The sequence below is a fragment of the Strix aluco genome, chromosome 2, assembly GCF_031877795.1.
Source record: "Strix aluco isolate bStrAlu1 chromosome 2, bStrAlu1.hap1, whole genome shotgun sequence".
NCBI lineage: Eukaryota > Metazoa > Chordata > Aves > Strigiformes > Strigidae > Strix > Strix aluco.
In genome coordinates, this window is record NC_133932.1 from 3,413,881 (window position 1) to 3,427,109 (window position 13,229).

At 48.9% G+C, this 13,229-nt stretch overlaps 1 protein-coding gene across 3 annotated transcripts in view; it reads right to left on the reverse strand.

The window, feature by feature from the left end:
- LSAMP (limbic system associated membrane protein) overlaps nt 1–13,229 on the reverse strand; it is a 1,030,544-nt gene that overhangs the window by 311,665 nt on the left and 705,650 nt on the right. For 2 of the 3 annotated variants that reach the window (XM_074808475.1, XM_074808457.1), the window contains exon 1: nt 9,294–9,859. In XM_074808475.1, coding sequence (XP_074664576.1) covers nt 9,294–9,448 — 155 coding nt within the window. In that variant the 5' untranslated portion in view covers nt 9,449–9,859. Of the gene's footprint in view, nt 1–9,293; nt 9,860–13,229 lie in introns of those variants that run through there. The other variant, XM_074808466.1, reaches the window with a different exon arrangement.

The window sequence follows — 13,229 nt, forward strand, 5'->3', positions numbered from 1 at the left end:
CAGATGGGAGTTTCCTAACGTCCCTGTGCTACCTGCAGCACTCAGTAGAGTTGCTACCTTGTAGTGGTGGTGTTTTTCTCCTCTCTTGAGCATTTTCCAATTCCAGCATGCTTATTTATGCCTGGTCCCCCCTGTTACATGCTCTCCTTTCTGTTCCCTGACAAGATGAATAGGGGAACCTGAGTGTGTACAAATTCCTGCTTGATTCCTGTTGGGCTGGGGGAAGGAATGGGGCTCACTACGAAGGAGCTGGTGTGAAGGAGTCAGCTAGGCTTTGTCACTGTGGCTCCTCTCCTCCAAAGGAAAAGAAAGAGATAATGATGTTGGAACATTTTAACCTTTCTTTTTCTGAGCTTGATAGGCTTGGCCCGAGGCACCTTTCCTAGCAAAAACAGGCTGCTCTAAGATTGATTGGTTGGGTGTAGAGTTTAAAGGTAATTTTGTCTTGTCACATGCACATAAATTATTGTGGCTCAAGCTACGATCAGCTGTACATCTCACTTCTTCAACTGCTTTTATGCCTGGGCTCTGATGAGGGGTTGTAAGAACCATGTCCAGCGCTGCCCAAGCAGCACCCTATATGAACATATATCAAGAGCACCACAGGTGTACACACAAAGTTAGTATCTGGGGGGAGAAAGGGGCAGACGCCTGCAAATCTGTACAGCCAGAGACTTCCAGCTGCAGAAGCTGCAGCTAGAGACTTGTTTGCTCAACTATGAACCTGTTTAAAATGTTCTGTCCGTGAACGTCAGGCCAAAGAAAACTCATCCACTCTGATTATTCACAAGGGGGAGAGAAAAAAAGATGCACATGCACATACACAAAGGAAGCACAGCTGCAGCCAAAGTGAATTCATTTTTAACATTCATGAAAATATTCACAGAACACTTCAGTGCTATTTGCCTAAATTTTGCTGTTTGGAGTAAACACTTGAGCCAGCACAGGCTATGTGTTCTAGGCTCAATACCGCATTAGGGATTAGGGGTGCCTCTTGGCTCCAAGTCACAGATTCACACTACGTCCTCACGTACATGCGGCCCCCTGACTTTAAGGCACAGGCTCACAGTCTGCTGCTGCACAGTTCCTGACTCTTGGCCCTGTCACAGGCAGAGCAACTTTGCAAGTACCCACGGCCATCACATTTCCCATCCAGCACAACCTTATGCAACAAAGGCACGTGCGCTCTGCCAAATTTAAACACAAAACCAATGGCAAACAACGACAGCTCTGGCAGGCGCCTGGCCTGGGGGAGCAGACCCCTTTCCGCCCCTCCGCTTCCCCCTGCCTCCCTCTCCTCAAGTCATCCCCTTCATTGGTTTCTTTCCCTGAGCGTCCTAAGCAGCTCACACAAGGGAAAAGGCTACAGCACACAAGGGAGACTCAGCTGAAGCCCTGAAGACAAGAGCTGTGTGCGTTGTCTCTTCCTCCTCCATAAATACAGCTGAGACGACGACTGGATAATTGGCTAAGTGCCTGTCAGCCTAATAACAGAGAGAGAGACACACAGAGAGGGAGAGATTTGTATTTACTATTCAAAGTCATGGATGCTGCCTGCCAGTGGATTTCAACATGGGTTTTGTTTGCACAGCGAGGCACAAAAAGTGAATGGGTGCGCAGCTCTGAGTCACGGGGTCCCTTGCCCGGCCCTGTGGGAGGGTGGACAACCAGCCTGGGATGGCAGGAGCGAGAAAGCAGAGCGCTGAGGTAGCTGCCGTGCAGGTATCGTCAGGCTCCCGGTTAGAGTATTCCTGGGTTCCTACACTGGAAAAGCACCATCACCACCCCTGGCGAGGCACTGTTGTCACCGATGCACTGAGTCACACCACGTTAGGGACAACGACAGTGGTGCGTCTCCAAGATGGTCACCCTGCTGTCCCCGAGAGGAGGGGGTGCAGTGGCACTGCGAGCAGAGGTTCCACAGCTGCGTGACCGCCCCTATTTCCTTTTGCAAATGCACGGCACAAGGGTTGGTACTTGGGGAGCTGGAGCACTCTTACTGTTGTAAATCCGGTGCTCTTCCAGGAACCCATCCAAGGAGAGCACCTGGGATGAGAAACCACTTGGGCATGTCTCGCCTCTCACATGAGGGTGGGAGGGTGTGTTCGGGACACAAGCTTCCCTGCTCTTCAGAGGCTTTCACTACTTCCCTCTGCCACAGAAATGCAAATTTCAGCAGGGAAAGTGGTTCAGGTTGCTACTGGAAAGGGACAGTATTGGCCAGATCCCCCGCAGTGGTAACCACCGAGCCTCACGTGCGATATTCTGTTTGCTTGCTGCTTTTTTCCTTAACAGCTGTAGCAACTGAGGCACTCTGAAGCGAAAGAACATTCCAGCATTAGCGATGGTTACCGAGGCCCAGGAGTCGGAAAAAGCCACACAGACCTCCAAGCAAGTGGACTGTAATCGTGTCCATCGGGCAGTGCTGCCTCTCACCTATACACAACGCTTGCAGCTTTATGAAGTATATGAACATTTGTACAACTACACACTAGAAAACACTTTCCATTTTTAAACGGGAGCAAACGTAAGGAAACACACACTTGCGCACAGGCGCACGCAAGCGCACACCCCCCAAATGTCATTCAGTTGTGTTATTGCAAAGTATCTGCTGAACTCCAGCCCAGTCTGAGCGGGCTTAATTCCATCAAGTTAGCTCTGACCAAAAAAAAAAAACCCAATCCCAGCGAAATCAATAGAGCTGCGGCAGGGCTATTTCTCCTCTCTTTGCACAGGGCCAAGCACAGTGGGGGCACTCTGGGGTCACAGCCCGCCTCTCCCACACAACCAAGTTGCTCCAAATAAAAATCTGCAGAAATACACATGCACAGGGGAGAATGGCTGTTCAGATTATTTTGAAATAGCTGTTTCCTAGGCAGAGGTGAAACTCATCGTTATTAGTTCCCATTACTTACCATAAAACCAGGCACGTTAGATGTGCCTGAAGCCTGAAGCAAATGCTTTGGTGTCAGATTCAGCTGAAAATCACATTCGTTTCTTCTTCAGCAGGAGAAGAGTAAAAGAAAACTCAGTAAATTCCTAACTTCACCTTTGTGCCCTCCACTGCACTTACTCCAGCAGAGCACGAGTTCACACAAGCCAGAGTGAATTTTGATGGACAACAAAACTAGGTACCTTCAATGAAAATGGCTATATTCAGCCTCGCAGTAAGCCTGTCGAAGCCCTGCTGCTGCATCAGCAGCGAGCGGTGGCCCCGCAGCTCTGTCAGAATCAGATGTCTGTGGGTCTGGATATAAAGGGCAGGTACGTGCAATATGTATTTTGAAAACTTGTAGTTATGAGACGGCAAATTCCAGTAACTACGAGCTATTTTAAGACTAGGTCTTTCCTCATGACCTGCTGGGGAGGGGAGCGGAGTGGAAGAGGTACCAACTCTGAGACGCTCCAGGTAACACATACTACTATATAAATTTTAATGCCAACTAAGCAGGAAAGCATATGGTACTTAGCTGCAAACTGAAGTGTGTGTGCAGACTCAGGGGAGGAGGTTAAAGCCATACAGTCTGATACTGTCTTTCCTCCTCCATCTTTCTGAATGCAAATTATACATACAGTGTTACTAAACATACATAATTTCACCAAAGATTTCCATTCCACCTTTGCTTGTGATGGGTTAGTCCCACTTTGCAGAAAACACGGTATTGCAAGAGCTCCACTCACCACTGGGCACGCTCTATATAAATATTGTGTGTATATAAGGAGAGATGCTAATCACCAGCCTCTGACTGTATACACATTGCAACTTCCTTTATCATATGTATGCGCACACACTCACATATCTATGTATGCATGTGTGCCTTCATATAATGGCACCATCTGCTGCCAGACCTGGAAGTTTTGCAACATCATCTGTTACTACATTTATACTTTTTTTTTTTTTAAAAAAAAAAAAAAAAGGAAAGCGTCAGGAGAGTACAGCCCCTTTTGCACAGATCCCAACATACCCTCTCTCGACACACTCACGCTAGATTTGATAATGAAGGCTTTTTGTATACCAGAGAAAGAGAAGAGCACTTGGGACTTGCAGTCAATACCAGGGCAGATGAGGACGAACTGTGGAAACCTCATTTGTCGCATTTGCTGGGTTGATGCGTGGCTGAGCTGGAAGACAACCCAAGCTAATGGATAGGTCGCTCGGCTGGGTGTGCCTGAGCCCTGCTGTGCAACCCTGGGCGAGTCCGCTCACCTCCGGGCACCTCCTGCCCACCCCCAGCCTCTGACCGTCCCAGCTAATAGCCCTCACGCCCCGCAGAAGAGGTGATCTCTCTTACTCTGTGCTCGCGTGGCACTTAATACAAAGGGTGCCTCAACTTAGCGGTGGCCTTTAACTGCCACAACAATACTAGTAATAACCAAGGTTACAATTTTACTGCCAAGACTGTATTATTATGTAGCATTATACCTTTGAACATGCCTATTCTCATTTCTAGCAAAGGGCTCAGCTCAGCGCTCCCTGTTATAAATCATATGCTAATTGTAAGTGTAATCTGAACAGCTTTTACTTTTCTTTTCAAATGACTGTATAGGCCATAAACTTTGTTGTGGTGCTGTGTTGCTACTTTGCCCGAGGTGCCTTTGTCCTCTAGCATAGCTCCACGTGTAGAATATCAGCAAAACACTGGGAGGCCAAGAACAGAGTTTGCATAAATTGCTTATGTTGCAGGATTACACCAACGGCGCTATCGTTACTGCTGGTAATTTGATTCTAGCCCATCCTTTGACACATGTAACTCGAAGAAACTAAGTACCCATTAGGATGGAAGTTCGTAAATGTGCTATTAGCCTGAAACTTCATATTATTTAAAAATACCTGATCAAAATGGAAATTGCACTCAGTTAAATGTTGGTTTTCATCAGTGCATCAGCATCAGATTGATTTAATTCTTGATGAAAAGTTGATGCTTGGAAAAACTCAGGAACAATGAGCCAAATTCTGGCCTTGGCGAGATCCCAGTTCTCCAATGGGCTGAACATCATCCGAGCAGCGCTCAGCAGCTTAAGCCCTGTATGAGTCACTTGTACCTCTTTATTAGCAGTCCCCAGGAATCTGCCCCAAAGACAAATGCGATATTTCTGGCAGCGCCCTTGGGCTTTAGTGGATTTTTACTGGTATAACTGAGTGGATGGGAATGGGGATGTGACCCATTTTGGTTCCAGCTAGTGACGAACTCCATTTCAGAAGTCACTAAAGGCCAAATCTGCCCTTGTGCCAGGACTACTAAAAGCCCTAGGCAACCTGCAAGTGCCACTGACACCCTCAGAATAGTGCTTTAACAGCACTTTGGGGAGAGCTGCTGTGATGGTTCGTGAGAAAACTGATCTTTCCACCTGACGTGCTGTGCAGGTACCCGATCCCACAGCATGGACTCCATTGCCATTTTGCTTCTAATCCATCTCAGGGGCCAAACACAACACAGAGGGACAGTTCCCTCCCTCCCCTGTTTGCGGTAGCTGCCCTTCGCTACTGCACATGTCCTGGCTTAGCCAACATCCTCCTATTTCTTTCTCATCCTTTCCCTAGGCTGAAAGTGCATAGCAAAGCACAGGCTCCCTGCCTTTGCTCACCCAACACTCACAGAGCAAATGAGGTGGGAAGGGATGCTGGAGGCAGGTAAACAGAAAGAAGATTTGGGGTTGGGGCTTGTTTTTCTTTTCCCATTTTAATTAGTTCTGGGGGATATTTTGTGTGCTTGGAGTTTGGGGATTCTTTTTTTCCTAATGTCAAGCAGGGAAGTCGCATACAAAACCTAACAACCTGGTGACTGTAATCTTGCAAGCAAAACACTGGCAGGAATCGCAGCACAGGGTTCCCTCTCAATACTCAAAATAAGGTTCAGTGTCTTTCTTCACGTGGTGAAGACAGAGTTAAAAAATGAAGCCTTAGTAAGTCTGACAGGCTCTCTGATCTACAACATCATCTTTGAAACATCCTGCTCTTTTCTTGGTTGCAGCTGGCCAAACACCAGAAACTCTGCCCAGCCCTTCTCACCTGTTACGGCTCTCAGACCCCTCCCCTCTTTTCAGCCTTGCTCTGAGGAGCGGATCATTACCCTTTTCCCTGTGGATAGTCTATCACAAGCTATTTTTATTCTCTCTGTAATTCCCTGACTAACTTCCCCATGCCAAATATTCACTAAAAGTCATCAACCTTCAGCAAGGCCAACAAATGAATCAAATCTGCTGCCAGGTCATTTAGGAGATGAGCCACTATAAAGTTAGGAACATTTTTTAAAAGTCCATAGCAAGGGAATATTTTAAATGCCATAGCTTTAAAAAGTCATATCCAAACTTCTCAGAATAATTCTATTCTGAGTAACAAGCTGTAGATGAAGCTCCAGAGGAGTGGCTTGCTTTAGGAACATTAGGGCTTATAATACGCTATTTTTCTCCACTTCCTAGATCAGTCCACCCACCCATTCTTCCACCTACAAGTGTAACACTATATACAAATGTATAAGGACCCAAAGGAGAACAATCATTCAGAATACCCTGTTTTCAGTGCTCCGCTGAATCATTTGCACCACAATTTACACGAGCAAAATGGTTTTAGTTGCCTTATCACCACGTACATTGCTTTTATTTCTCTCCAACTGCGTATCATTTTTTTCTCCCTCCTACATTTTCATTTCCCTTCAAGCTACAGGATGGAGCTACTGGGCACTGGTGAACTGTCGCTGCACTCTCCCTCCTCCCTCTGAAGCAGATACACAGTAAAGATAGTCGATACGGTCTCCGTGTAGAAATCTCTTACCTGTCTCTCCGTAGAGGTAAAAGATCTGCTCTGAGCACCGTTAGTATAGATCATCTAACGGTTTTTCCCCATCTAGCTCTTCCCCTTGCATTGTCACTAGTGGATCTATAAGCAGGGACAGCAAGATGCTGGGAGTTTTTCAAACGCAAGGCTGTCTGAAAGTGAGTTATGTTTTGGAGGGTCAGGGAAAACAGTGAGGGGGAAGCGAGCAAACCAAACCTTGCTTTAAAACTGAGGGAATGAAACGTCATCCTGCAGGACCTAAAGCGTATGGGACAGGGGAAAATCTCACCCCTTCCAGCCTCACATGGCAGTCCCGTCTTCCTGCGCAGCCTGGCTTCTGCCTCTTCTCTGAAGGAGGGACTGAAACGTCCCAGAAACCTGGGGCTGGTCTCAGGGAAAGGGAAGGGAGACAACCGCCCTTCCTAGGAAATGTGAAAAGCATATAACCAGCCAGATCTGCTTAAAGAGCTTAGGAAGGCAGTTGAGGGAGGGAAAGCCCGTGCGCTGGCCACAGCCACTCCTGACGGGAACAGCGTATTGCTCGGGGCAAGCCGTGTGGCCAGGTGGTGTGCTGCTCCTGCAAACTGCGGCGCTTGGCACACATCTGGCTGACACAGCTGGATCACCTCGCTCAGGTGTTTTATTTCGGTGCCTGACATAACCCTGGCAAGCCCCGCGCTCCACACACAAACCACTCTCCCCTGCAGCCCCGTTGAGCTTGCTGACGAACGCTTTAGAGGCAGCACATGCAGGCACCATCTCCACCATCCGCTCAGCCCTCTCTGCTGCAAATGCAGCTCTGGCACACAGTGTCTAGATAAACTCAAAAGCTCCAAGGTTAAGCGGGAAATCGAAATCCAGTGACCCCCGGCTGGGCAAGCGAGCTTAATGACTTGTCTGTATGTACCAAACATATGCCGGCAAACATCTGCCTGAGCAGCCCCTCCAAAATAAATGATTGATGGAAGCGATTTGCCTTTAAAAATGGGATAAGTCAGCTGGGAGTCCCGCTAGAAAAGGGTTAATGGGATATATGAATTGCTAGTGAGGGGAAGGGAGAGGAGAGAAGCCGGGAGTCAGAGGCAACACCCCTTGTTAGGTGTTTACCATGTCGCATCTAAACCCCTTCCATCGCATATGCAAGGCAGATGAATTACTCTGCAAATCCTATTACTCTGTGTGGATAAATCTTACATGCGAGTTAACAAGTCTGGAGAGCTGGGGAATGGAAGCTGCTGAACGGGTATTCCAAGATCAAAACAACCCAGCACACGGGAGCCGAGAGAAGCGATACGCATATACACACACACATATCCCTCTCCTAGCATCCTTCTTCCCTGATCCCACCTCGCTAGCTCACATACCCCTCTATCATGAAATGGGGGGGGATGTAGGACACAGGGGATCACGTAGCAGACCATTTGGTGACATCTAGCAGGATTTATTTCAGAGGAAGAGAAAGAAAACTTTGCTGCTGCTGTTAGCTTTGCTAGGGGATTGCTCCCTTGATGCTTCAGGGTTTGTGCACTATCAGCTTCCCATACAGATTACAGACTTATTTTAAATTACGTCCAGTAGTTTTACAGCCAGAATACACAGTGTGAGCACACACACACGCACAGAATTTTCCTTCAGTAGGGAAGTTACTGCAGGTAAGTTGAGCAAGGCAGAATTTGAAAAAGAAACCCACAGGGAAAAGATGACTGCATTTCAGCTATTTGGGACGCTCCTAAGTGAAAGCCCAAGTAGCCTCAGAACTACCTTTAGAAAACCTGCATGACGAATACAGAAATACAACACTCAACATTGCCAGTGAACAAGGCTTCGTGTGCAAAGACTCCCTCATCACCACCACTCAGACACGAAGGCACAGTATATACCCATTTACTTAGCCCTGCAAAGAAACAACACAGCGAACGAGGTACAAGCTTCATAAATGTCAGAGCTCTTACACCATTATTTCACCAGCCTTTTTAACTACTGTATCCATCTCCCCTCCCTACAGGGCAGAAAAATAAATAAATAAAATTAAAAGCCAGAGTTTCCCAAAACAACTTGCCCGAGAGTTCCAGCAGCACCAGGGATAAAGTTTTTGTATAGGTACAGAAAGAAGTATGGGAAGATCAATGGAACATCTGGCAAGCACAGCTGGATCCCTTTTCAATTTCTCTATTGATACTGCAGGGCTGGTGGAAAATGTACGTTCCTGAGAGCTGGCTAACACAAACAGATCTTTCCCCACTGCAATTCCTTTGATCCAGAGCACTACACAGAGGAGAGCGGTGGCAAAAAGTGTTCAAAAGCTTTGTAATATTTTTTTTTTTTTTTAGATTAAGGCACAAACACACAAGCAGAGCTTGTTTGTAGCAGCTGCTGCTACTGCAGTTCGAGAGGTAAAATAACACACGCTCTCGCGGAGACGGAGACGCACAAATCCGTATCGCATCACATGTAGATGTGGCATACACAGAAATACAGATACAAGGATAGAAAAGGAAAAGTTGGCAAAATGCCCTACCTGAGGATGGCTGTGTCCCCCTGCCTCACGGTGATGTTATCGGTACCTCGGGTAAAATCCACGCTGCGGACTGGCAGCCCTGTAGGGAGAAGGCAAAGCAATCTCAGTAGGACCAGCGGTAATTGTTTCCGATCAGGCTGAGCCCTTGCTACCATGGCTGGTCTCGTCGAGTTTCACTGTCTGGACTTGGCTCTCTCTCTGCCTGTGTATGTGGGTAGATAGACGTAGAAAGAAAAACAATAATAATAACAATAATAATGTACAACTCTCGCTCTGATCGACAGCCCCAGGAAGGGGAGATGATTTCACAGTCCGTCTTAGCTGACACTTTCTCTTGCTCTTTTCAGTCTCTTGCTGGCTTCTTGTCCCCCCTCCCCCTTGTCTTGTTTTAAGGCTTTCCAAAAAAAAAAAAAGTCTTAGCACAACCTTCAATTAAAAAAAAAAAAGAAAAGGCAAGAGGAAAAAAATCAGGCAGCAAAATAATTTAAAAAATAATAACAGTTAAATCGACCCGTTCGAAGTGATGGAGAGAGGTGGGGAGGGGGAGGAAAAAAAAAAAAAAAAAAAAAGGAAAGAAGGACCAAGGGGAGTCCAGCGCCGCCGGGCTGCGCGAGTGGCTGGTCCTGCTCCAGTGCGCGGCTGTGCAGCTCCCAGCCCCGAGCTCCCTTCCTAACCCACTTTCCCAGGCGGAGCGAGGGAGGGAGGGAGAGGGGAGGGATGGAGAGGGGCGGGAGGGATGGAGAGGGGCGGGAGGAGGGAGCCTCACTCGTGAGACGGCAGCTCGGCACCGCGGCGGCGGGCGCGGGAGGGAGCCGCCAGCCGCGCTCCCGGTGTCCCCCCCGGCCCCCCCCTCCCCGAGCGGGGCTACCCCGGGAGGGCAGAAGGGGGGCGCTGCAGTAGGGAGAGGGAGTGTGAAGGGATGAGGGCTGGAGGGCAGAGGGGGGAAGCCCCCAGGGAGAGGGTGCTGGAAAGGGGAGGAGGGAAAGGGGGTGGGAGAGGAAGAGGGGGCTGGAGAAAGAAGGAGAAGGGGGGTGAGAGCGGGGAAGTGGAAGCGGAGGCAGAGCGGGAAGCAGAGAGGAGAAGGCAGAAGCAGCCGGGAGAGGCTGAGCTGGGGCGGGGGGGAGCGGGGCAGAGAGGATGGAGGACATACAGCCAATATTCCCAAGAGAAAATACTGGGGGGAGAGGGGGGCAAAGAAGCTGTGGCCAAAAGTGCAAACAACTTGGCTTTGGGGCCTGAAGCCACCAGCTAGCTGATTTACAGAGCGGCATTCCTGGCAACTGCTGCTGCAGCCTCAAACCTTGCTTTTTCCCCCCTCTCAGACTTTCCCCTCACCAGCTAAACAGTTGTACATCCCTCTCAGCCCTTCCCCGCCCCCCTCCCCGCCGCCTCCTTTCCCAGCCTTTGAGGGATGGACGGGAGACAAAGCTGGCATTGAGCTGCCCGCAGTGTGAATGCTGGGCCTGTCCTCCCCGCTGGCAGCGCCCGCAGCTGAGCCCCGGCGGCCGCGCTGCCCACCCGGGACCGCTTCCACAGCCCACGTACCAGTACCGCTGCGAGAGAACCGAGGTTAAATTTAAGACAGAGGAAGAAGCTGGAGGTTGTACGACCAAGGCCTGCCTGCCATTCCCCCAGCCCACTCGCTGGGAGCTGCTCCTGGGGGTGTTTCGTTGGCAGAACCCTCCTGTGGCCAGCGGACGGTGGGGCTGGGAGGGGGCAGGTGGGTGAGGTGGTGTGAGATGGCCCAGAGAAGCAAGTGCAAGAAAAGCTGAGGGGAACTCGGCCCTGAGCTGCTGTCCCGTGCTTCACAGCGCTGCTGCGAGGGAAAATCCCAGCCTTGTACTCTGCCTGCTTCTCCTCTGGTCTTAGGGGGGGATACAGTGGACTCAAACTGAAGAGACATAAGGAATGGCTCTGTGTCATACAAACGGCCTCATGGGATCAGATCAAAGGTCCCTCCAACCCTGGGTCCTGACTCTGAGCGCAGCCTAAAGCCAATGCCTGGGGAAGAGCACAAGCACAAGGCCAGGGTGCAGTGGTACCGCCCCAGGGCGCTTCCCTAATTTCCAGTGATTTGTGGCTAAGGCACGTCCCCAGCCAGTGGCAGTGTCTTTGTAGTTAATGGCCCTCGATTGATTTTCTTCTTTCAGGAATGTGTGCAGTTGCCTTCTGAACCCCTAGAAACTGGCCCCCCGAGCCTTGGTATGGAAAGGCCCTGCTGCCTGTGAGTGCTTAAACAATCCCTGCATGTGTTAAAGGCCCACAAATTAAGGGCTAAGGTCATGACACTACTGCTCCAGTGCCAGGCATGCAAGAGAGATGACTGCTTTGTGTTCAAGCCAAGGAGTGAGCCGATTGAGACATTTCCCCTGCAGGAGCCTGGGCACCCATGGCACCAGAGAGGGGGAGCAAGGAGAAGGTGCTAAGGGGTTAATCCGCACTCTGGGTGTTCCCAAGCTACTGCAGAGAGAGATTTCACCTGACAAGGGTATTGCTCTGAAGAAGGCCATGCTGCTGATAGACTAGTAGCCACTGTTCTAGGGCCATGGACAGCACAAGGGACAGAGAGATGCCAACAGGCTTCTGACATCCCAGACGATGGGCATCACCAAGAGACCCTTGTGACAGAGTTCGAGTACAGCTAAAAAACCTGGTCCCGTATAAAGATGGGACCAATGATAGAAATGCACCCCTCTTGCAAGTCAGTGTTGCATGGATCCCTTTTACAAGGGTCTCCCACATATGTTTCATCTACATTTAATAAGAGCTATTGTATGTTAATTAAATGCCAGTGGAGTAAGGAAAACATATTTGTCGAAGATTAACTATTATGCAATGCAAGAAGCATCTGCCACCCAACTGCTAGAGCTCACTAAATATTTCCTTATCTCAGAGTATTTACTTAGGAGGCAATAACTATCCAGTTAAATCTAAATTTAATGCTTAGTTAAATATAGTTCATGGAAAGTGGCACCAATATGTTTTATACAGAGAACGACAGGAGGGGTGGTTAGGGAGGGAGAAGGAAGGAATCCTGTCCCCAGACTCCGGTAACATCCTGACTCGAGGTGGGACTGCATGTGGCCGTGCCTCCCTACAAAGTGGGGTGTGTCACAGCAGACTCAGAGGCACCTCTCTGCTGAGGTGGAAGTACAGGGGAAGTCTTCATCTTCTTTCGCATTTACACAATCTTCATTAGAACCACCATAGCATAACTATTTAATAATAATAATAATCATAATAAACAGAGAGGAGAAGAAATTCCCTTGAGGGTCTCGTAAACCTTGGGAAAAATAAAACAAAACCTCCAGCTGATAGGTCTTACTTGCTTTCAGAAACATACAGAAGCAAAAGTGAGGGGTTGCCTGGTATAAAAGGCCAAACAAGCAGGAATCACACAAATCCTAGGAGAGCGCCTCATGAGTAAAATAAATAATGTTATTTTTGTACATGTTCCCAGAAGAAATAACTCTCTGGACCCATCTCCCCCTGCTGGAAGCAGATAATGAAACAGCAGGTCTGCCTTCTAACTTTCCTACTTTCTGAAAACTTGAGGAAAAAATTCAGGCAAGCAATCAGAGCATGGACACCACAAATCCATGCTGCTGTCTTTTCGTGCCATTTATTAATACTCCTGGTAGGTTCAGGGCTGGCAGGGCCAGCCTGACTGACCAAATTTTGTCACTACGCAGTTCAGGAATGGATGGGGCAGCATGAGGCCAGCCCTACAGGTACCCCATCACCCTCCAACGCAAACCACTTACAACACCCCGTTCAAAGGGAGCGTGGCCTAGAGAAACACCCTTCGATGAGCGCAGGCTGTACGGCACCACCAAAGACACCACAGAAACGCGTGGATGACAGGTTTAGGAAGGTGTTTGTGTTTCCACGCTGTGGGTGTGGGATGGATCTGTGTGCTAGCTGGAAGGAAAACAG